We start from the raw sequence: 23,992 nt of genomic DNA on the forward strand, positions 1-23,992 counted from the left end.
GGGTATTTGGAGGGAAGGCGGGAGCACCGCTACCCCGGCAGAGACTCGGCGGGCCGGGCCGGACCGGGCCGGGCGGGCCGGCGGCACCTCCCCCCGGTTCGGGGGGTCCCCGGGCTCGGCCCCCGAACGCCCCTCTCTTCCGTTCTCCATGTCATTTCCTGTGCTAATAAGATGGTGGTCACGGCCGGGAGGGAGGGAGCCGCCGCTGCCGCCTCCGCCGAGCCCGGCCCGGCCCCGGGACCCGTCCTCGCCTGGGACTAGCCAGCGGGGCCGGCGGGCTGGGAGGGCGCAGCCAGCCGGGCTCCCCCCGCCCCTCCCAGGCGGAGCGGGCCCCCCGACGCCGAGGCGGGCTCCCCGCGCCCGCAGCGCCGAGGTGAGTCAGCCTCGCTGGTAGCCAAGGTGGCCACGAAAATGGCTGCGGAGCGATTGGGGGGGGACCCGTCCCAGCCTGGGGGGGGTGTCCGGATTAAGGGGTGCCCGCAGCGGGCGGGGCGGCGGCAGCGACCCGCGGGCACAAGTATCGCACCCCCCTCCCCCGCTCTCCCCTCCGGGGCGGGCAGCGCGGAGCCCGGCCCGTCCCCGCCGCTCCCGCCGCGCCGCTCCCGCCCGCGCCGCGGCTGCGCCCGCCCGGCCCCCCCCGCACCCCCGCGGCCGCCAGCGCGGCCCGTGACTGACGCGCCCGGCGGCCAATGGGCGGCGGGGGCGGACGGGCGCGCGCCACATTGGAACGCGGGGGCGGGGCCGCGCGGGGCGCTCCTGGGGGCGGTGGCGGGGGAGTGGGACCGGGACCGGGATCGGGACCCGAGGGAAACGGGAGTTCGGCGGTGGCTGCACCCTGCTTGCGGGCACCGTGCTTGCAGCATCACCCGGGCCCCGTGCAGAGCTCCAGGGAAGAGTTGCCCTGGCATAGCTTAACCAGGATGCTCTGTTAACTCACATGGAAAAACTGCAAATGCATATTCTTGGGCCTTTTTCCCTCTATTATTTTTTTTAAAGTTATAGAATCTTTCAAGCTTCCTTATAAATGTTCCTATATTCCGTGTCGTATTTCTAAGGGAAACAGAAGATGCCTCCCGCCTTGCCTTTCAGATTCCAGAGAAGAAAAAAAAAGCTGGCCTGTGGGCAAAACTGTTGGCTTAGTGTTGCTTCCTCTTTCTCCTGTGATTAATGCCTCTCATTAATGGGAGGAGAACTGGCAGAACCAGCTTAAAAAAATACCAGCCTAACTGTAAGATAAGGTTGTTTTCCAGTACTGCAGGTGTGTGCAGTGTTCTGTTGAGCAGCAAAAGAGCCCCAGTCCCAAATATCCAGCAGCCCCCTGGATCCAGTCCTGCTGGTGAGGTTTGACTCCCTTGAATCCCAGAGAGACTGGTGGAGCATGAGCTCACTGCCTGGATTGGGCTTTGTGTCCCCTAAATTTCTGTTTGTCCAGTCACCAAGATTATAAGCAGTGAAAACCGAAATGGAAATGACTCTCCTGTCTCTCTGATGGATTTTGTATAAACCCCACAATAGATGCACATGTCTGATGAGGATAGTGTGTTTTTTCAAATGCAGGCTGCAATCGGAAATGAAAGTGTTCAGTTGATGGGTGTTTGCTTCTTGCAAGGGGTGCTCGGACCAAAAGTGCTTCTGCTCAAAAGAGAATAGTTTAACACAGGGCTGAGTGACGTAGAGCTCTTGAATCACATGCAGCCTGCAAAGAGTTCAAATGTTGGGGCTGCTGGTGGGACCAGCAGAAGGACTGTGTTAGTGAAGGAAGGGTTGGCTAGCTGGAACTGCTCACCAGGGAGGATTTGAGGTAGCCACAGGAGATGCTGAAGGTTGCCCTGGCTCTTGGCTAGATGCTGAATTGGCCAATCCCACTGCAGTGTGAAGTAGCAGGATAGGGGAAGTCACAGTTCCCTCCTGCCTGGGAGTAATGTCAAAAGCTGCTGTTCCTTCTGGCTGTTTGTGGGGCATGAAGGAAGTCCTGCAGCTGTCAACTCAGTGCTGGCTTTGGTGTGGAGCTTTCTGGGTTTGGGATACCAGCCTGTTACTCCTTTAGCATCTTTGTGGACCATGCATGAGGCATGGTGTTTTCTGGGCCATTTTATGGGGGACTCTCTCAATGCGAGCCTTACTGGTTGCTGATAGCGATTACTTGCACTTTTTTGACAGTTAAAGAGGATGATTATTGTGAGTGTGATACCTGATTTTAAATAGTAATGGCAAAAGCAAGAACTTCTCTGAAACTTCTCTTATTTTTTATGAACTGAGGCAAGGTCCATCTAATTGGAACGGGGTGGGGGCAGGTTGTTGCTTGTATTTCTTACTGGAAAGTGATGGACCTGCTTGAGATGGATAGGAGCAGTGTAAAGGCTGTGTCCATGAGTACTGCAAGAGGAGCCTGAAGCGGGAGGGCTCCTCCACTGCAGCAGGCTGGTATTGTGATTGGGGGCCCACAGGCATTGTGGTCAGTGAAAGTTGCCACCCTGAGTCAGGAATCAAAGTATATATATATATTGAGGAGAAAAACAACAAGCCCAGGCAAGAGAGGTCTTTTTATAGAGAGTACTGTGTACACTTTATCCTTCTGTGTTTTTTTTTAATATTCTTTTTTCCTTTCATAACTCTTGTCTCATGCTGGTTAATTCCCAAGTGGAGTTGTGGGTTTTTAAGCTTTTTTTCCCTCATGTCCATTTATGTAAGAGAAGTATGTGCTTTTACCTAGCTCTTTATTCTTAAAGTTGCTGTTAGCAGGGCCTGTCTCTTGCTGGTTCAGCTGTAAGTGCTACTAAACCATTTCCAGGCTTCTTAAAATACTGCCCAACATTCGTGTTGTTTTGGAGTAGCATATTTAAAATTGTTATTCCCAACCCAGTGTTGTTACATAGGTGTGAAAATTTGCACGGAGAAACTAAAATAGTCCCAAAGACAAAATGTTTTGGGTTTGGTTTTAGTTTGATAAATAATAATACTGTAGGTTAACTGGGGGTCCTCCAGAAGGAAGAAATAAGCTGTTAAAATTTGATCTGAAGATACAAGTCAGGGTAGCTGTGAGAAGTAGCTATTCTTGTTCCCAGTGGCTTGAGTGCAGGTGGGAACTTCTGATGCCTCTTTTGCATTGGGAACATGTGTATCTGAGACCTATGGTTTTCCTAAGTAAAACCAAAACAAGCAAACATCCCTTTTATTCTTCAATTTGGATTGCAGCTTTCTGGCATTTTTTAAGAAATCTGGAGTCAGTTGGATGCACATCAGGGTATGCTTGATGTATCTTCTTGCATCAGTGTTGAGTTGACTGATCTGGTCTATCACCTGAGCACAAACCCTTGGGACCCCAGGGTTGAGAGCTGCTTGAGGCACAGGCTGGGGAAGGGGAGTCAGTACGTGCAATTGAGCTTGCATTGAGCAAGTGGCAAAATTCCTGCTGACCTGCCACTGGGCAGCCCGGCTGTGGGATGCTTGCTTTGCTGCTTCATGTTTCGCTCCTTGTCATGCTTGTGGTGTATTTCATTGCAAGTGCGTCTGTACAGCACTCCTGCCTGAGGCTCTGTTGTAGTGGGTGAAGTTTCTTGGACCCGAGCTCTTGTGCAGCTGCAGACAGTTTTAGTGCCTCCTCTTGCACTGACCTCTCTTCAGCAGTGGAGTAGACAAGGCTTTAATTTCACAGGCTTTTCCGTTCTTCCCGTGACCTCTTCTCCGCTACTGAAGGCGTTTATAAATAAAGCCTCTAGAGCAATGTTCCATCTAAAGCTGCATAGTGAAATGTTGCTTTTCAGGAATCCCTGCTAGTTAAACTTGCCTGTACAAGTGGGTTCCCCTAGCAAGTCCAGCCACCCAAAGAAAAAGCAGAGATAAGGTGAGAGGTTTGTATCACCCTTAATGGCATCTTCAGAAAGAAGATGAGGGAAAAGTGCTTTGGAAAGGGAGGAAGTCTGCAGATAAAAGAGGCCGAAAAGCAATGGAAAACACAGCCATTCTGAGGTATCTTTAAAAGGTGGGAGCAGGCAAGGTGGATGGAGAAGAAATGTGGTGAGGAGGGCAACACAAGTATCCCATATTAGAGAACCTTTTCTTTATAATGCCCAGCATGTGATAGGCACTGCAATGCTGATAGAAAAGACCAGGAGGATTGAGAGCAAGGAGGCAAAAAAGCAGAAGTAAATTTTGACTTGACATCTAGAATCATGTTTGCAGTGTGGTTTTTTTAGAAGTCTAGTCACTGTCCTCACCACGTAGGCTTTGGACTTCCGCTAGAGTCAGTGAAGGTGGTACTAGCACTGGCATTTTTCCTCCTTCATTCCAACCTCTACACATAATTGTCAGAGCCTATGTTTCTGCAGAGAGACAATCAAGCAATTAAGAACATTGATACTTAAGGCTTTGCTGTTATGTTTCTGGGTCATTGATCCGTTTGTGGGAGCAGGATAGTTTGTATCCTTCAGAGCTATTGCTCAAATGCCTCCTTACTCTTTAGGGCTGGGAGGCAGTACTCTGGCATTTCAGACTGAGAACAGTTTCCCTGCAGTCAAAAGGTAAAAACATTATACATATAATTTAAGATTTAAGCTGCAGAAACTGGCAGCCTCCAGAGGCAGATCAGTAATGCATACTGCAGAACTGTTTCAGTGCAGTCCTTCAGTCATGGACAGCCATAGCAAGGGGCCCATCAGAAGGGTCAATCATAAGCCAAGTTGTCCAGTTTGAACACACTGATAAATGGCTTGGTTTCTCTGCCCCCTTTCTTCTCTCCTCCTTATGCTTTGGCTTTTCAGAAAGACTAGTTTTACTTCGCCTGTAGTGACTTGTCCCAGAGAAGGGACTGCTGTTCTAAAGTCTCGGCATTGAGCCCTACCAGGGCTGCCACTCCCAGCGGCTCAACCAGGCTGCCTTGTGCTGCTGTCAGCTGAGGACTGGCTTTTGCCGGTGGAAACTTAAATGTGGGTACTGGGTGAGATGTATAAGGACAGAGTGGTAAAAGTGCATGGGAGGTGATGTGGGGGATTATCTTGTGTGCCAGCTATAGAATTGCTGTAATTAGCTCCCCCTGAGAGTCAGCGGTGCTCCTGCCTTGCGCACTGGGGAGCTGATACACTGAGCATCCTTTGCCACCCCCCAAGCCAAGTCATTGCTGCATGCTGCAGAGCACTGTCTCCAGGCTCCTGACTATGGATCAGACCATCTGGGGCTTCAATGGCCCCCGCTGACATCCTTTCAGTGTTGAAGGCTGGTACTTGGAGCTGATATTGGTCAGGACCATCAGGCATTTGCAGGCTGAAAATCATTTTGAAATATTGGCCAGTACATTCTTTTTTTTGGTACAATGAAGCTTGATTTTGAAAATGTATCATATAAGCTGTATCATAATATACTGAGTGGAGTTAAATGTGGTTCTTCAGCTGCAGATTAAGTGTACATAGCATCTTCCTGGAAAGATGTCATGAGTTTGACTGGGGTTACCTTTCCGCTCCCAGCATGTTCCTCTTTACACCTTTCATTTCTATAAACCTTGACTTCCTCATGGCTGTGTATATCAAGGGGGTTTGCTGTTGTTTGGTATTTTAAAATCTCTCTTCTTCTGAGGTTGCTGGAGTACTTCATGTGGTCTTCTGTTTTCTTTACATTGGAAACCTCTTGCTTGGAAAGGCTCATGATAATATTAAATATGACACAGTTTGCAGAGTCCAGTCTTTTTATTCCTTCAGATGAAATGAATGAAAACACTTGGAAACTGACTTCAGGAAAAATCAATACTGATCAGACAGAAACATACTTTTATGAACAATAAAATATGGTCTGTAGTTGTCATATTTCACACCGGGGCATGCAGACTATCTTTTCTGAGATCAAATTAGTTCAATCAGCTTTTGAAGAAACTTTTTAATTACTAATTTTCTCTTTCCTTCTTGATTGGAAAGAGAACATTCTTAGGTATGATATGTGTGTAAGTTGCTTTGTTCCTTGAGAAATTTTACCTAAATCAAGTAGTTAAGGACAGTGTTTGGGTGTAGTGGTATCTCACCCTCGGCACGGAGTCACACCAGCTAATGCTGCATTGCTGTTGCAAAGACAGTGCCTCCAGGATGGTGGATCCACTTACTGCATCTCCTGGATGTGTTGAGAGCTTGCACCAACTAAATCAGATGCTAATGTATCCTCTTTAGGTTTGATGGACTTAACCGGTGGTTGGGTGGGGTTTTTTTAACTAGGTCTCATTCCTAGTCAAGTGATGAAATGTTGGGTTTGAATTCTGTTAGGGTAATTGGTGAACTTTTGTAGTCCCTCAGTGACTTATGTATGTGAAGTCACTCTGACGTGCTCCCTCTGCTTATTGGACTGGAATCGAATGAGTTCTTGGGCTCTTTTCATGCTTCTGTTAATCAGCGTTTTAAAATTGTCCATAGCATAAAGGACCAGGTATTTCTGTGCAAACTAATACCTTTATGTAGAAGATGCACTTGAAGAGCAGGGGTTGCACAAATGGACCAGAAGTACTTGGCCCCTGCTGGAAATTTTTTTCTAGTTAGCTGTGTTACAATCTACAGAGTTTGAACACCTCTCTCTCTGTATGGAAGGGAATGTGCAGATCAAGTGGTGGTAGTGGTGCATTCAGCACACGGATATCTGATTTCTTGGCAGATCCGACACTGGAGTATCTGGACTCCTGCCTGCCCCAAGGAAAAGGGTCAGTGTGACCCATGCTCAACCAGTACTCATCCAAGCCGCGTAACATGAGCCCCTAACCTGTAGACAGATTTACCAGCTCTGAATAATGTCTGTTGTGCTGTGAGATCTTATCTTCCTAATGGCCTGCAAGAGGGTACAAATGAGGAGAAATAAATATGGCTGTTGCTTTTGCTTCCTATGCATTTTGTGGAACTGTTGATTTGTTCTCATTCTTCCAGCTGTGTTCATTAGTGCTTTTAAAAGATTGAGCTAGTTTGTCAGAATTTTGGGAACAAGTATGATTTGCTCCTACCTTCTCATTTCCCCCCAAATATTCTTTCCCTTTTTGCTGAACAAGTAAAAAGAAAGGAGCCACATGCCTTGTCCTGAAGCTCGAGTGAAACCACTGTAACAAACATAGAGGAACTGTCATGTAACATCCTTCAACAGAAATGAACAGGCACCGACTGGATAAATGGTGCCAAAGCAGGATTTTATCTTTATTTTGCATCTGTATGCACAGGTCCCAATGGAATGGGGATCCCCCTGCACCTGGCACTGCCTGCCTAGAGGTATCCGTGCTACAGAGGCTTTACAATTTGACAGTTGATTCCTAAAGCTTTTGAGTTGGGTGGTGGGAAGGGGCATTGCTCAATAACCAGGTGCCTACTGGAAGTCCAGAGGTCTCTTGGAAGGGTGGCAGTTTCTCATCTGCCTTTGGGATAAAGAGTTTTGGATTGTGATTTGTAAGTAATACCTTCTGCTCAAGAAACTTTCCATCATGTGGCTGTATCAAGAGTGAAATTGTGTTTTGTTGTTCGTGACAGAATTTAAGGGCAGTCTTACAAAAAAAAATCGATGTATATAAAGGCAGACCAGCAGTTGGTTGTTGCTTTTGAGTGTGGTGTTGGCTTTGTGCAGGAAAAGGGAGCTCCAGCAAAGTGCACTGAGTTTTCTGACTCAGTGGGGCAGTTTGAATTTAATGCATAGCTTGGCCATGGCTTACAGGTGTGTGTGCGAGCCTGTCCGTCCTGTCCGGTCTTCTGCCACCACTAAACATTTGACACTGGAAGAAAAAGACAGTATTGCAGGTAATGTGTTTTTGTTTGTTTTTTTTTTTTAGGAAAAGAAAAAGCTGGAACTTCTAGAAAAGTGTTAAGTGAAAGCCTGTCTTGTTAGAATATGGATGTGCTTTCAGAGGGGCTAATTTGGACACTAAGGAAATATATGTGGAGCTGATTGCTGGCCGGGTGCCAGTCACTGAAGGGCACCGGAGGCTGAAATGCCAGGCACTGCTGGTAGTGCTGGCACTTCAGCTCATGACGGTTGGGTTGCATGAATTATCTCTCTGCCTTCCAGCTAATTTTATCCTGTTGATTTTTCATGAATCATTTCCCATCTCTGCGGGTTAGAAATTAAAGTGGAAGTTTGCTAGCCAGAATAGCCACATCTGCTATTTAGAAAATAGTGTCTGGGGTTCGCTTCCTGCCCACCCCTGCGCCTTCCCTTCCCTTTCCCTTTTTACCTCCATCATTGTTCAAATACATGAATCACTAGTGTTGCTCACCCACAGAAATTTTTAGGCTGGCCAACCTGCACAAGTGCAGGGGTCCTCTGGATGTGCGTGACCTCAGTGTGGGTGGCTGGGCAATGGGGGTGGCAGGCGGGTGCTGAGTGCTATGTGGCAGGGTCCCAGGTGCACAGTGAGGCTGGCAGGACCTCACTGGGGCATCTTGAATTTCCTGCATGTGCCTTATAAAACATTAAAGGCACTTTTCCCTCTCCCTGCACAGCAGAAGAGTAGGAGTGTGGCGGTGGCCTAGCCTGTTGCATGCCTACCCAAGCACTTCCTCACTTCAGCCTTTTTGTCTGTCCATGGACGAGAGTAGGTCATTTGGGTAGTAAAGTCACATCTCTGCTTCCCTTTGTTGAGCTGTGTGCTCTTGATTTCCACTGAGGCTGACGTCTGGGCCAGCAGCAGGGAAAGGATAAGTTCATTATCCAGAAGTTGAGCACTACAAGTAGGGATCCAGGGACACACATAGCAGTTGTATAGCTTGGGGCCCTGTGGGTAAGCAAAGTTTTGCTGGCAGCTGTGCTAAGGAAAAAGCACATTCCCATTAAACATAGTGAGCATTAGGTGAATGAGAGGAGGTCTCTAGCTTGCTGATGTTCATTTTTATTCAGTCTTGGGATCACAGCAAATACAGGAGACTGAAAGAGTAATCATATTGGGACGGTTTTGAAAATTGCCAAGTGGATGGCCCAGGAAATGATAGGCTGAGTAGCATGACACCAATCCTGGGTGAATATAAAGTTATTCATGCTTGAAAACTGGTGTTACAGAACGTGTCTTGTGCTTCTTAAAACAGGTCTGATTTTGTTCTTTGAGAAGCTTATCATTGGTTTAAAGAAAGATCTGTAGATATGATATATTTACATATATAAGGCAGTTAAGTCAGTGCGTGAGAACCCAATTAATATCTAATGCCAGGGAATATTAATAAAATACGAATGGCTTAGGAACTGAAGGTAGTGATTGATAGAGAGTCAGCATCCAATAAATATACTGAAGTGGCAGTATAAATAGTAAAGAGGATGAAGGATACTCTAAGGTAAAGGACAGTATTAGCACACTAATAAATCAACTGTTTGCAGATTAACTTTGAGCTGAACATAGAAAATGGTTTTTCAGCATCAAAAGATCACAGTTCTGGCATTGCCACTTTAGATGAGTGGAGCAAATAATCCAGCTATTTTAAGCTAGAGCTTGATCATTTTACAGAAGAGTCTCTGCAACATGATATGTGGAGGCTGCATTTTCGAAGAAGTAGACTTGATGACCCTTCCCTTCAGATGAGGGGAAGGGAGAAGCTAGTTCTGCCTGACACTTACTCAGTGATGCAGAAGAAAGTATGACACCCCTGACAACATGTGTAGATGAAACATGTAGCTGTTGATAGGGGCAGGATGGTATAATGCAGTTGGTTTGGTAAATGGAGCCATTGAAACAAAATAATTTTCATGCAGCCAAGTGGAGAGTTATGAATCTGGAAAAGCACGTCCTGAACGTGATCTGCGAAGGGAGGCTGTGTCCTGAGCAGTCTCGTGTGAGAACATGGGGGTCAGAATGGGCAGGCAGCTCTGGGGAGCTTTCTGTGCCAGGTCCTAGCTGGAAAAGACAACCATGATTTTGGACACAAACAGGGCGGTAATGAATCAGGGTGAGGAGGTAGTTTTATGTCTGTAAGCCTTACATTTACTTCAGACTCTGTCTGACATCAGTGTGGCTTTCTAGTGCCAGCATCTTGAAGCAAAGAAGAGAAAATTGGAAGGATTACACAGTAGAATCATGAAAATTGTGGGAAAACTGAGAAGATATTACATGGGTACATATCCAGGGCTCTGCTATGTATGTGGTTTAATTCAGTGCTTATCACTATTGCTATCCAAATACCTTTCAGTAGTGCTTTAAGGAAGAAGGCTTACACCTGCCACTTAGTTGTACACTTATTCTGTCCTTGGGGAGAAAAATGTTGGTGGAATAGCATCTAGTTTTAGTACTGGGGTTTTGTGTCTGTTTGTTCTAACTTTATAAATGAAGGTATATATTTATGTTGAAGAAGCCAAAGGCAAAGAAGTGCAACTGGCAGTTCTGACCAAAGATGGTGAGGTTTGTTACAACCATTAACCTGGGAAGCAATTCTTTCCATTTGTTCAAAGCAATATCCCAAGATGTCAGATATTTCAACCTTTCCCACCTAGTTGCAGGGCCCTTTGAAAGAACAGCTGACTGGTGCCCAGAACTAGAGAAGTCACATAAAACTTGTCTCTGAGAGGGATTAACAGTTGAGATGAACTTCTGATGAAGTGTTGGCTTCTCTCCCTCTTGCTAGACTCAGATGGAGGCTTTTGTCCTGTTTGTAGGCTAAAGGTGAGGGAATGGGACGTACAGGGGATTGGTCAGGTTGACCTAATTCTCCTTCCTACCCTTAAACTGTGAATCTGAGATCAATGCAGGGAGCTGAGCACAACAAAAATGAGAAGTTTCCATGTATTTTAAAACTGCAAGTCACATATTCCTTCAGCTGCAGTACCTGCCTTGGTTCTGTGGCGTGTCACACTGTTTCAGAGGCTTTTAGGCTGCATGGGAGCTTTATCTTGTTAGCATCCTGGTTTTTTGAGTCCTTACTCAGCACTTAACATAGGGAAGTTGCATCAAATAATACCTGGTTTGCATACACTTGTGCTGGTCCATGACAGCATATGGGTCATCTTCCTACTCTTAGATCAACAAAGGGCAAATACTCCCAACTGACCATAATACAGAATTTCGTGTCAAATCTTTTAGTCATCAGCATTTTCCATCTTCACTAGAAGCCACCATAAAACAAACTTAAGACTGGTTCAGGGGTTATTTCAGAGGTTCTCTTCCTTCTTCCCCCTCTGAAACGCATCTGGCATGAAGTGGATCATGGCAGGTTTTGATAACCTGTTTTGCCAATGAACCATTTAGGAGTGACAGTGTGAACACATCTTGCATCCATTTGAAATGACAGGAGGAGTTCCAGGTTGGCAAATGGGAATTTCCCTATTCCCAACCTGTCTGCAGTCAGGATGACAGCGGGGAATTTGGTGTTGTGGCACCCCTATGCTGTTTTGTCATGTCAGTTGCTGGTCTTGGGCTAGTCATTAAACCACTGTGAACTCTAAACCCTCCCTGCTGGAAAACAGGTTTAAGTCTTTGCGGTTTTGAAGCTTCCTCTCCAACCTTCTTCAGAAAGCTGCAGAAAAACTGGTAATTTTTCCAGGTATCTTTCATGTAGTCCTGACATTCTTCAGTGTTCTTTCGAAACTCAAAGAATGTAGTGGAGTAATTTGCAATGATTTAAACAAGTCCTGGTCACAGTCCATGGCTGCTCAAATCCTACATCATGCATGCCCTATAATTTTCACTAATTAAGTTTGAATTTGTGACTGCTTCAGCTTGTCTCCAACTGTGCTGGCTGCATTCAGCCCTGCTCTGTGGCCGTCAGAGAAGAGTCCTGGTTTTGCAGCAGGTTGGGAGGCAGGTCATTGGCTCTTGCTGTGCCACCACCAGTCTTCACTGTGCCGAGACGCTGCTTTGCTGCACCACAGGGTGGAGGACAGCTTCATCCACAGGAGCGTTGTACTTCTGGGGGGAAAGTTATGCCAGCACTGTGGCAACTGCCAAGGCAAAAGCAATTTTCCTAGTGGTGCATTGGGTTATATCCGTCTGTGGATAGTGGTCCTCCTCTGAGCAAACTGGTTCTCCCTCTTATTTTGTGGGATCTTTCAGTGTTTGATTTGGCTGCGAGCATGAGCTGCATAGCCAGCTGGTACTTCATAAAGTGACCCGAAGTGGTTGGCATGGCCAAGGACCTTGGTAAGTGAATTCACCTCAGGGAGAACGGTCAGCCTGGGTCTTCCATGGCTGCATGGGGGGGAGAGCTCAGAGCCTTGAATGCTGTGCTTTATTCCCCCTTCTCAGCTCATCAGTAGCCAACTGTTCTGGATTACTATTTCTGGTAATAATATGCAACTGTAGAAAAAGCGTATGAACTCAAGCCCATCTTTCACCATGGGCCTGCACTTTAAAACGTGGTACAAGCTGTGCGAGAACTTTCTTAAAAGAAGAGGGGATGACCTCCAGAAGGCCAGCAGAGAGAAACTGAGTGAAGGAGCTGTGTGCTGAGAAGGGGATGGATTCCTATATGACTGTTTCACATGCAAGAATGTCCCAGTCTGGGAAACCTGCCAGTAAAATGTAAAATTAAAGCTCTGTTTTGGAGGCTGATCCACGCAGATAAGAGTCTGTGACTGTTAACTAATAACTACAAGAGGGGCAGTGATAAAGGCAGCATACTCGAGGACAGGAATTCACAGGTTTGTTCATGTTTAACCCCATTTGGAGTTTTTTTCCTGCATTAGAGATTAACAGCTCAGATGTTCTTGTGTTTTCTACTTCCCTGATTTTGAGCAATATGGTGAAATCACTGGGAATCTTAACCTGTGTCATGCAGAAATGTGACAGGTCCTCGTCTACTTTTGAAGAAAACAGGAGAGGTTATGTGGCAGTGCCTGTGAACCTGGGGACAACCCAGGGACGCCTCTTGGGATTTGTAGCAGTCACACGGGTGTCCTGGGCCCACTGAGGACCGTTGTGCTTCATACCACAACTGCCTTTGCTGTCCAAAGAGCTTGATGTTGTGTGCAAACAGCACCTGAACGTCACAGCATCTCTCTCACCTGGGGATTGTCCTCTCTGACATGCTGCTAGGACTTTATAGTAGGCTATGCGCACACTGACATTTGGAGGGCTGAACGTCCTGGTGGGCACAGGAACATACACATGGGAGGCCAAGTACCCCTTGGGAATACCTTCAGCAGTAACCAAGGAGCCTGCTCTCCTTATGGTTCTTGACATCACCTGAAATCTTCAGAGGCTCTTCATATTTAGGTGCTAGAACAAACACAACTATAAAAATTGCCAATAAAACCCCACAACAATGAAGTGGAGGGAGTGAAAACTGCAGAATATGAACTCTTGTAGCTGTGGAAAACCAAAGGGGGAGGAGAAAGGGCAAGAAAGAGAAACTAATGGGCAGTGAAATTAGGAAAAATTAAACACCGCTTTAAATAAATCAGAAGATAAAAGAGTCCTAAAAGCACAGTCATCTGCTGAGGTGTGGAACTGGAGAAATCTCATGTGTTTCTTTTCTGGCAGAAAAGCTAGAAGATGGTACCAGTTACAGCAGCAGCGTAATGCTCTCCGTTGTAGCAGTAGCTTGGGAAATTACCAAATAGCAGCTACTAGAGCAGTACTTTTTAAAGTTTGCTGTTCTGACTAACTTGCATTCAGGGATTCTAAAAGGGTTGGCTGAGCAGCGCTCTCTGGGTCATAAATGCTAATTTAAAAATAATTTTTTTTTAAAAAAAAGCATACATAATGACTTAGACTGAAAAAATGTTGTGTGTTATTCATAAGCAAGTAAGCCAATTTCAAGTTTAATTGGGCGAACTAGAACACTAACTGCAGTCTGATGTTTGCTTCCAGTAAAATAATGTAATAGCCGATATGTATTGTTTTGTTCATGATTTGAGGGGGGTGTTAATTGTAATATTCAGTCTGTACTGATTTTTTTTAAAATCATTCTTTTCTAACTGAGATTTTCTGGTGTTGCTGTAATTTTACTTGATAAAGGTAAAACTGTTGGTATGTCTTGCATGTTTATTGCAATGAAGTTGTGCCACAGGTCATGGGAATAAACAGGTAGGATGATTCAGTGTGTCACACACACACTGTTGGAGTGAGTCCAGAGGAGGGCTGTGAAGATCAGAGGGCTGGAGAACCTCCTGTGAAGACAGGCTGAGAGAGTTGGGGTTGTTCAGCCTGGAGAAGAGAAGACTCTGGGGAAACCATATTGTTGCCTTTCAGTACTTGAAGGAGACTTGTAAGAAGGCTGGGGACAAACTTTTTAGAGGGGCCTGTAGGAACAGGACAAGGGGGAATGGCTTTAAACTGGAAGAGGATAGATTTAGATTAGATATTAGGGAGAAATTCTTTACTGTGAGGATGGTGAGATACTGGAACGGGTTTCTCAGAGAAGCTGTGGCTGTCCCATCACTGGAAATATTCAAGGCCAGATTGGATGGGGTTTTGAGCAGCCTCATCTAGTGGAAGGTGTTCCTGCCTATGGCAGTGGGATTGGAACTAGATGATCTTTAAGTCCCTTTCAGCCCAAGTCATTCTATGATTCAATGCATAAAGGAAAACCTGACTAAATAAAAGGTCACTTTTTTTGTGACAACAAAAGGAGAACCATTGCTGATAATTGTAGTAGTGTCATCTGGGAATAGTTTTTTTGGCTTGATGCTAATCAAGTGGCAGGAGTGGGTCTCTTCTCCCATTTAACAAGTGATAGGATGTGAGGAAATGCCTTCAAGTTGCACCAGAGGTGTTTTAGATTGGATATTAGGAAAAATTTCCTCACTGAAAGAGTTATCAAACATTGGAAGAAATTGCTCAGAGAAGTGGCCAAGTCTCCTTCACTGGAAGATGTTTAAAAGACACATAGCTGTGGCACTTAAGGATGTGGTTTATTGGTGGACTTGGCAATACTAAGTTTATGGTTGGATTTGATGATTTTAAAGGTTGTTTCCAGCCTAAATGATTCTATGATTTAGTGGTGGACTTGGCAGTGCTAGATTTACATTGGACTCGATGATCGTGGAGGTCATTTGCAGCCAAAATGATCCTTTAAGTTTGTTGGTGTCCTGGAAGAAAACCCATCAAATTGGGTTATGTTTGTGGACAACATAAAGTCTGGGCAAGTTGCAAGTAATGAAAAGAGGTGAGTCAGTGGTGGAGTTGGGATTGAATGTGTGCTGAGTGAGACAAGGAAGAGGTGTGTGAAAGCCTTAAAGCAGTCATCTAGTCTCAGAGCAGGTGGGGGGGCCGATGGGATGCATGGTGGCCTGGGAGCTGTTGCAGGAGTGAGAGCTCTTACAGCAGCACGGCAGCTCACCTAAAACAGAACCCGAGCTGGGCACAGTTGGCAGAAAGTAAGTGCATTACTTGGACACAAGCATGGATATCCAGAGCAGGGCCAGGGAGGGTGTTATCTTGGTGCAAGGTGCTGCTCCTGCCAGCACAGGAGTGCTGTGGCCAGTGCTGCACAGGAATGTTGCTGATAAGTTAGAGGGAGTTCAGGAGGCACCATGAGAAGGGAGGGCTGCAAAATGTGCCATACAGTAAAATGTGGAGCTTTGTGTGCAAAATAAACACTGTATTTCTTCCCTTTTTTTTCTTTCCCTTGTTTGGAGGTATGCTGTAATTTAGCCTGAAGTTCACTGAAGGAAGCACAGTGACCTGCCTTGGCAGAAGGTCAGACTGTGTCATCACAGGGTTTCTCTTGCTCTGTAAGTCTCCATGAGGCAAGAGTGGGAAAGGAAAAGCCACTTTATCTTCAGAGACAGATGTCTGTAACTTTTCCTACTGAAGCCTTGGGGGATATGGGTGTTTTAACTCCAGGTGTCCCGTCTTCCAGGCATCCAAAACGGAAGTGGTTGGTTGTTCTGACTGAGAGCATCTGCCCTGCAGCCAGCATCCACCTTTCCTGTGCCAGTATAGGCCCCACAGCTAACCAGCTCTGGGGCACCTGTCTCTTCTTGTCTTTTAACATTTTCACCCTCTTCAGCTACTTTACTGCAGACTTTCCAGAAAAGACTTCTCCTTCTCCTTTGGGAAGGGCAAGTAGGCCCTACCTGCACCACCAGCTGGTGCATAGGCACAGGACTGGAGAGCTTCCCTCTTGCTCCAGAGAGCACAGACAAGGGACTCAGCTTGCCAAAACAATGAGCCCCTCTTTGCCCTTAGTATCGCTTTCCTTCTGAATGGTGGTGGTGATTCTGAAAGAAAATGTGTTTTGTTTTTGGCATCCTGTACAGGCTTAAAAGTGCATGTGTTTGCCTGTGTCTAGTTGTAGTTATGCTGAGGCTTTGCTTTCAGGCCACCATATGAATATTAAGTAATGCTCCTTGATACAGCCCTGATAAATGTCTTTCAGGGTGCACATTGACGTATGAGAAGTGGGACTGGAAAAACTATTCATTTGTTCCCTGGCACAAAGAGGAGCCAGAAAGGTTGGGGATAGTCTTCTTGCTGTAAACAGAGCAGAAATGAAGATCAGACTTCCATGGTGTTCAGCCCTAGACAAGCATGTGTGGAATAAAAAAATTCCTGTCTTCAGGGTTTTATGAGCTTAGAACTTGAATTTAGGAATGCCCTGAGCTGAGTCATGATGGGAATGGACTCTTCCACCAGCTCCCCCGACAGAATGGGTCTGATCAGCTGCTTAGAGGCCCTTCCAGCAGCACTGCAGGTATGCAGCATAACAAAGCATGTCATCCAGCAGTGGACATGGAAAGGGCGATCCCAGGGGGCTTTGGGGGGAGCAGTGTGAAATCTGTCTGATCTGGTATGGTACTTCAGAGCAGCCAGTTCATGTGCTTTGGAGGAAGTCTTAAAATGAATGCAATGAAGTGACCAGCACTCAGCTTTATTGCTCTTCTCAAGCTGGGTTGCTCTTAAGCTTAGTGGCCCTTCCAAAAATCTAAATTAAACCCATTCCGAATTATCATCACTTGACACATCTATATTTTCTCTTCAGCAGCACCCCATGATGGGATGAGGAGGGAAGTGTTATCATTTTGGAGCTTGCTGTCCTTAGACATCATTAAGTGACTGTTGATTCTGTGATTCTGTGAAGTGGCTCCTGGCTCTTGTGTTGAGCAAAGGGAGAGGCATTTTCACTACAGCAGACTCATGTGCCAGAGGGGTGGCTCAGTTCTGGACCTTGCAAAGGACAGGAAGATTGAGACCATAATTTGTGCAATCTTGGTGGAGTCCTGAAGGGCACTGTAGGCACTTACCTGTTTGTGAGGGGCGTCTAGAGCACATGGAAAGCTCCATCCACAGGGCTGTAGTACACTGCGCTCTGTTCCCAGATGGAAACTGGCATATGTTATGTCCATAGACAGATCCTGGTTCGATGCCACAATCTGTATTCCTCTTTAATGTCATTCTGTCCCCAAAGACATGCTCTGAGGTAGTGATGCTCCATGTTCCCATAACATATCACACCCATCAGTCTTAAATTCCATATGCAACATTTTTAATGGGCACTGTGAAGCATACTTCAGATTCTCCTTGCCTCAGGTTGCTCTGTGGTGTTTCATGCTCTTCATCTGACCTAGAGCTCAACTGCTTTTCCCTCCCCAGCCCTTGAAGGCTTTTCCACCTACATGCATATGTAGGCACTCCAGTGTGTGATGGCAGCTCTTGGTGCCAAGAGGGAGCCTGCTCTGCTGGCTGTATCCTGGCCTGTGAGAGGAAGCTTGTGATTTCCTGATGCTCATACTTCTCCTCCCTTCCTTCATTCCCTTTCAGAACATGAGTGAGAACTTGAAGGACTGTTTGATCCAGACCCAGGCTTCCTTAGGTGAGATGGTGACAATAAAAACAGAGGCCTGCTCTCCGTGCCGGGACCAGGAGTATGGACAGCCTTGGTACGTGGCTGAGCTTCAGACTGATGTACTCCTTCTCTCCACCTACCCCTCAACTAGTTTTGGGGAATATACTTGAACTTCTTGAAGTTACTAAAGCCCTCCCTTGTGAGGTCTGCCTTGGGGTGTTTGGCAGGGGTGGTCCCTACTACTGCACCTACTCTAGATGAAGCCACTACCTGCTGTAGGCTTTAACCTTAAGCCATCTCAAGTACTAGCTTTTGGCAGGTTGGATGGCAAATTGAATTATTTCTCTGCTGCAGTTTTAGGACTAAAGGAGTTTGTCAGGCCCCATTGCCTCACCTCCTCTCTGTGTGCAGTCTGAATGTGTTGGTAGGTTATCATCTTTCTGTTGTTCCCTCCTCAGCTCTGGAAGGCCTGACCCACAGTCCATAGAGATGGAGCCCAAGAAACTGAAAGGGAAACGGGATTTAATCATGACCAAGAGCTTTCAGCAAGTGGATTTCTGGTGTAAGTATATTGTGAGTGAGGGAAAATCACCACTGCTGCTTGTATAGACTTTGGTCTGTCCGTGTTGGTACCCTACTGGTTTGGGGCAAGAAGCAGGGGAAAAAGAAGCCAGAGACAAATTTACATGCTCTCCTGCAAAGACTGGCGCATTTAAAAGAGAAGCTGTTGCACCATCTCAGCTTGTCCATGAAGGGGTTATGCAGAGGTAGGGAACTAGGTGGAAAGTAAGCTGGAAATGTGAAAACACACATTGGAAAATCCTGAGAGTCTGCAAAAACTGAAGACTTGAATTCACAAACTGCAAAGGGAGCATTGTGCAAACGACAACTCTTTCTCCTGTAGTCTGGAAAAGAAAACTGTTGCCACTTATGCACACCTACAGAAAAGGCAGACCTGCATCCCTGTCTGGACACAGGGAAAATGCCTGGGGATGCTGTCTCTCTCCCAAGCACAGAATGAAGGCTGTAGTATGAGGGATGTTTGTTTTAGCTCCCTCTTTGGCGTGTGGGGAATCAAATCTTGGTTGGAGGACTTAGCTGCTAACCAGGGATGCGCAGGAGCCTCCAGCCTCTGTCTCTGCAGGCAGTGATGAGGCCTTTCCCTGTGCATGCAGCCATCAGTGGCGAATGTGTGTAGAGCATCAGGGTTTATGCAAGTGCATGTGTTGGTTAGGCAGGTGTGGGTTGGGGCAGAGTCCTTGCTGAGAGATGTGGAGAAACAAGGGAGCAGCCAGTGAAGTGACTGCATGTGTGGAGGCTGGATATTGGGGAGGGGGCTCAGCTTGGCAGGGGGAAGGACAGGGAGCTGACCTGAGCACTGTGCATCCTGTGCACTGCGTGAACTGCACAGACATCACATGTGCCCAACCTAACCCTGGTTCCTTTTGCATCTGCAGTCTGCGAGTCCTGCCAGGAGTACTTCGTGGATGAGTGTCCGAACCATGGCCCCCCAGTGTTTGTGTCTGACACGCCAGTGCCTGTTGGCATTCCTGACCGGGCAGCGCTGACCATCCCTCCTGGAATGGAGGTGGTTAAAGAGCCCAGTGGGGAGAACGATGTGCGCTGTATGAATGAGGTGATCCCCAAAGGTCACATCTTCGGGCCATACGAGGGGCAGATCTCTAGCCAGGACAGGTCTGCAGGATTCTTCTCGTGGCTGGTGAGTGACAAATCTCCCCAGCTAAGTGCCACCTCAGCCATACAGCTCAGAGCTGGGGGAGTTATGGGCTTGTGGTGCCAAACCTTAGCCATCTTCCCCCTTCTCTGAAGGTCTTCTGCTGACCCACATGTGCACGACGCAACCATCGACCTACCAGAAATATTAGCAACTTAAGGGTATAGATACATGAAAGGAGACCAGGTGCCATGACACCTGAGTTCAGTTCACAGTTGTAGGAAGCAGAACTTGCTTCTGCTCTCTCTCGCCAAGAACCATGTTCTTCCATCTCCACTTAGTCTAGGTGTCCTCTAGTACATTTCTCTACTCTGGTCATCATTTTGATGATAGAGGAAGGATTCTATCTAGAGATTGCAGAGCTCTCTCATGGGCCTACAGCACTCCCTTCCAGATTGCCTGAGCAGAGGAGATGGCCAAGAGGGCAGAAAAGAGATCCAATCCATCAGGAACTGATCTATGTGCGGACTCCAGCACCAAACCCTGTATTTTTTCCCCTCATATAGGCCTTGGATAGTATATGAGATAGACCTGTCACTGGATCAACAGATGTTAATTATTATGAGAAATGCAATGTGGGATTTGAGTTATAGGTGGGGAAAAAACTGAGAGCTGCTCATATTAAATGCTCCTCATACTTCTCCATTTGTAAAATAAATGTGTCTCAGCCCTGTCCTGAAAGGGAAGTTAATCTTTTATTTCTTGGGATTGTTAGCAATTTTGTCAGCTGCATCCGTAGTTTTGTTACAGATATCTGTACATAGAAAAATGCCTCTTAGTTCAGAGGAGCCTCCACACACACATTCAGGTCAGGAGCCTGTTAGTACCAGGAAAGCTGAGACTGATGACAGAGGCTGGAATTGAAGCAGCGATCTGAGATTCATATACGTTCTTCTGCCTGGACCTGTTGGTTGACGTGCTGCACCCGTTCTCTTGTTCCATAGATTGTTGATAAGAACAACCGCTACAAATCCATTGATGGGACAGATGAAACCAAAGCAAACTGGATGAGGTGAGTCCAGTTCTCTTCTGCCTTTCCTTTTGGGGCTCTGTCTTCAAGAGAGAGACCATGAAACACTACTTGTTGTTTGTCAGAAAAACAAACCAAAAATATCACCACCCGTTTTGTAAATGGTGTGCTTGTGCTCTTTCAGTATTTATTTTAATGAGTATCCTTTGGTGTCAGATTCCTTTAGAAAGGATCTAAAACAAGACAGATGTGTGTATGGAGGGATGGTTGTTTTCTGGAATAAGGATGAATGATAAAGATGATCCTATTTATCTATTCTTAAAAATGCTGACGGGTCTCACTCCATTTTTTTATTTATTTTTTTTATGTTATGTTCAAATATTTGCAAAATGCTTTGCATTATCCCCAAGGTAACATTTGATTTGGTTTGGGTTTTTTTGTCCCTTCCCATTTGAAAGAGACTGAAAGAGGTGCTTTTTTTGTTTTCTTTCTGGGCTTCACTTGAAACAGCTGTCTGTGGTGGCTGTCATTTGGCAGTGTCAGCTGTCCTGTGCGAGGAGAAAGGCAAGATGAGTGAGCTGCAGCAGCACTGAAGGCAGACCTGATGTGTGGGCTTGCGCTCCCTCTGCCGGCCCCACGCCTTGGCAGAGCAGGGTCTCAGTACTGAGCCAGGAGTGAGGCTGGTTCTGGTTTGGGAACTGCAGCAGGAAGGGAAAGTGTGTAACCATGATGCAGTGTTTCAAGTATTGGCATATATCTGTAAAATGTAGGTCACTGAGGCCTCGTATGTGTGGTATGTCGCCAGAACAGGGCATTGCTCTATACCGAGGCCTGTCCCACATTCAGACCAATCCTGTTTTCAGGGGTGAATTTTGGAAGCAGTTATTGTCAAGAAGGCATTTCCTAGAGAGTAAAGCAGTGTGGAATTACCTGATTTGTCGGCCTGAGGATTTTCAGCTGAGGGAATAAAGAGAGTAAAGTACAGGTAGATGCAAGATTGACCTAATTGGTCATATGTGGTTGCACTACTTTTGCTCCATTTGAGTCTTTACATGGATAGCAGCTGTGCTGTCATTTGTGTTCTATAAGTTCAGCAAAGGATTTAATTTTTCTGCATGACAGTGAAGCTGGGGCAAAGCAGTCTTGGAAAGCAAAAATTCTATTATGATCTCTTTTTTCTACTGCCGTGAACATAAGCTTGATGTCTGGATTTAAATGGGCACTACTTGTGGTCCTAGCACTGAAAAGCAGAATGTTCTTGCCTGAACTTGTATTTGCCATGATTCAGTCTCAAGATGAGTGTGGTCTGTGCTGTTCTGTACAGCCTTGAAAGGCAAGGAGGTTATGGCTTTGAAGAAGGGATATGTTTGCAACTCTTCTGGAAATGGGTGTACTGAAGGACCTGTGCAGGTTATACCAGTGTTACTGATCTTTCTGATTTTACTCTTGAAAATTGCTTCTAACAGTAGTATTATGTAGGGTCTCACTGACAGTTCAAGTGGCAATAGAGGTCCTCAAAAAGCCTAGATTTGGTTTGTTAGCACTTTTCAAACTGAGGTGTGCTTGGTATCCTATACCAGAACATCACCTGACACTGAAATTGCTTACAGAAACCATACTTTCAGGACGCTGTAGACAGCGCTCTTTTTGTTTTTCAGATGGTGCTCTTTGCTATCACTCACAGATGGAGTGCTTTGCAAAGTAGATCTACTCACCCTCTGAGTAGGTGGGTATGGCGTGGGGAGGGCAGCTTGTACTGATTCCTCTCTCTTCTTGTAGATCTCTGCCTATTGTTTTTGTTGTTTAAATACCACACTGAGCCCATTTTCATTTTCCCGCTGAGGACAATACGTACACTGCAGCACTTGCTGGTTTAATTTCAAGTGACTGTTTACCCAGGGCAGTGGATAACAGGGAGGAAGGAGTATGAAGCACAGCAGGTGGCATGACAATGGTAGAATCCTCGTGCCCTTTCTCTCATCATTCAGTTAGCCAATGTGAACTCCTGATGCTGGGAGCATGTTCTCCTAAGCTGGCTGCTGGTGGAAGAATAATGCACCCTTCATCTCTGTCCAGAGTAAAATGCTGTTGTTTGCAATACTTTATAAAACTGCATGGCTTTGATTTGTGCAAACGTCCTCCTCTGTTTTTATTTTTCTGGGCACTGATTATCATGGATTGCAGCAAACCCCAAACGAAATTAATGCTTTCTTGGACACAACCTGTAAATTGCTGCTGATGGGAGTTCTTGGGGCTTCTGAAGGGTTGCAGAGAACCATCCGTTTTCCTGATTGCTTCTGAGGAAATTCTGTTATTTAGTTGTTAGTGTTCTCTAGAAATAATGGATATGAACAAAAAATGAAAGTAATTCAGAAAGTCCAGGAAACAACACTCTGTCTATGTGTCACTTGGCCCAGACTGAGATGCAGGATAGGAAGTACCAGCAAACTGATGGTGCCCAACTGAAGTGTTGGAGTGCAGTGCCTCATATTTGGGGTTTCCAGGCTAGTTTAGGCATTTATAGTCTGTATCCCTTCTTACGTGCGAGTACCTGAGTTCTTAACGCTTTTGGCACAGTTCAGATTCATCCTTTCTCATATGAAAAGTCTCGTGCAAGTCTTCCTCACTTCTTTTTCCTTTGTCTTCCTTTCTGCCATCTTTCCTCTCCAAGCATAGTAACAAAGAGGTCATGGGGAGCCAGACTGTTCTATAAATCTTCCTGTATCCTTATAGTGGAGGTGTCTGTGATTTGATCTTCATACAATAATAGAGCCTGGAAGGGAGCTCTAGTCGAGTGCTCCAGCAGGCTGCTTAAACCAGGACCAACTTAGATCTTTTAAGTACTAAGCTGCTGTTTCAACTTTACAGGACCTTTTAAAAATAAACATTAAAAAAAAGGGTTACTGTGACTGCCCATGTGTTCAGGGTGAGTAAAAGTCACCAGTTTATGAATGTCATTTTGTTGAACTTCATAAACTGATTTGTTACCTTGCAGCAAGTGGAGCAAATGTTCTTATCCATTGCAAATTTATGCAGAGCAAAAGGATCCTAAAGTACTGTGATCCCTGTAAAAAAACCCAAAAAAGCCCTGGGAAGAGTTACATACTTGTTTCTTAGAGGCCAAGAATAGTGGAGTTGGTTGATATTTTTGTGGGGTGATCATTAAGTACCCAGTCTTCAGGTAGTTTACAATGTCTTTTGTTTTGAAAGAAATAGCTGTACTGTTTTGCACCACAGATTGACCTGGGCTGAGGTGAATTCACAGCCTCACAACTGGGATTCCTCTGGAGCTTGCTAAAACACCACATGGCAACCCAGAGAGGTGCTTGGAAATATTGGTGACTGTCTCTAGGGACATACTGCATGCTAGAGGAAATACATGAGGGGAAACAGATCTCTCTGCTAGTAATACTGTCTGCATTTTTATAAGGAGGAGGTAAATGTGCCTGCTAGGAACCTAACATTAATTGAATTTGTGATTAAAACTGGCCAGAGTTCATTACTCTCTCTGTGGCAAGTTTGCTATTGGAATCCGTAAGTTATCTTAGATGCTGGAGCAAATGAATGGAAACTCTGAAATCTGAATATCCGGGCCTACCACAGGCTGTCCTAAATGCACTTGATGGGATACTGTGTCTG

At 45.9% G+C, this 23,992-nt stretch overlaps 1 protein-coding gene across 1 annotated transcript in view; it reads left to right on the forward strand.

The window, feature by feature from the left end:
* The first annotated feature begins 213 nt into the window (after positions 1 to 213).
* PRDM11 (PR/SET domain 11) overlaps positions 214 to 23,992 on the forward strand; it is a 44,976-nt gene continuing 21,197 nt past the window's right edge. The window contains 5 exon segments of the mRNA XM_032689945.1: positions 214 to 373; positions 17,624 to 17,742; positions 18,107 to 18,210; positions 19,106 to 19,368; positions 20,328 to 20,395. Of these exon segments, the coding sequence (XP_032545836.1) occupies positions 17,627 to 17,742; positions 18,107 to 18,210; positions 19,106 to 19,368; positions 20,328 to 20,395 (551 nt within the window). The 5' untranslated portion in view covers positions 214 to 373; positions 17,624 to 17,626.

This window comes from Chiroxiphia lanceolata, chromosome 6 (assembly GCF_009829145.1).
Source record: "Chiroxiphia lanceolata isolate bChiLan1 chromosome 6, bChiLan1.pri, whole genome shotgun sequence".
Lineage (NCBI taxonomy): Eukaryota > Metazoa > Chordata > Aves > Passeriformes > Pipridae > Chiroxiphia > Chiroxiphia lanceolata.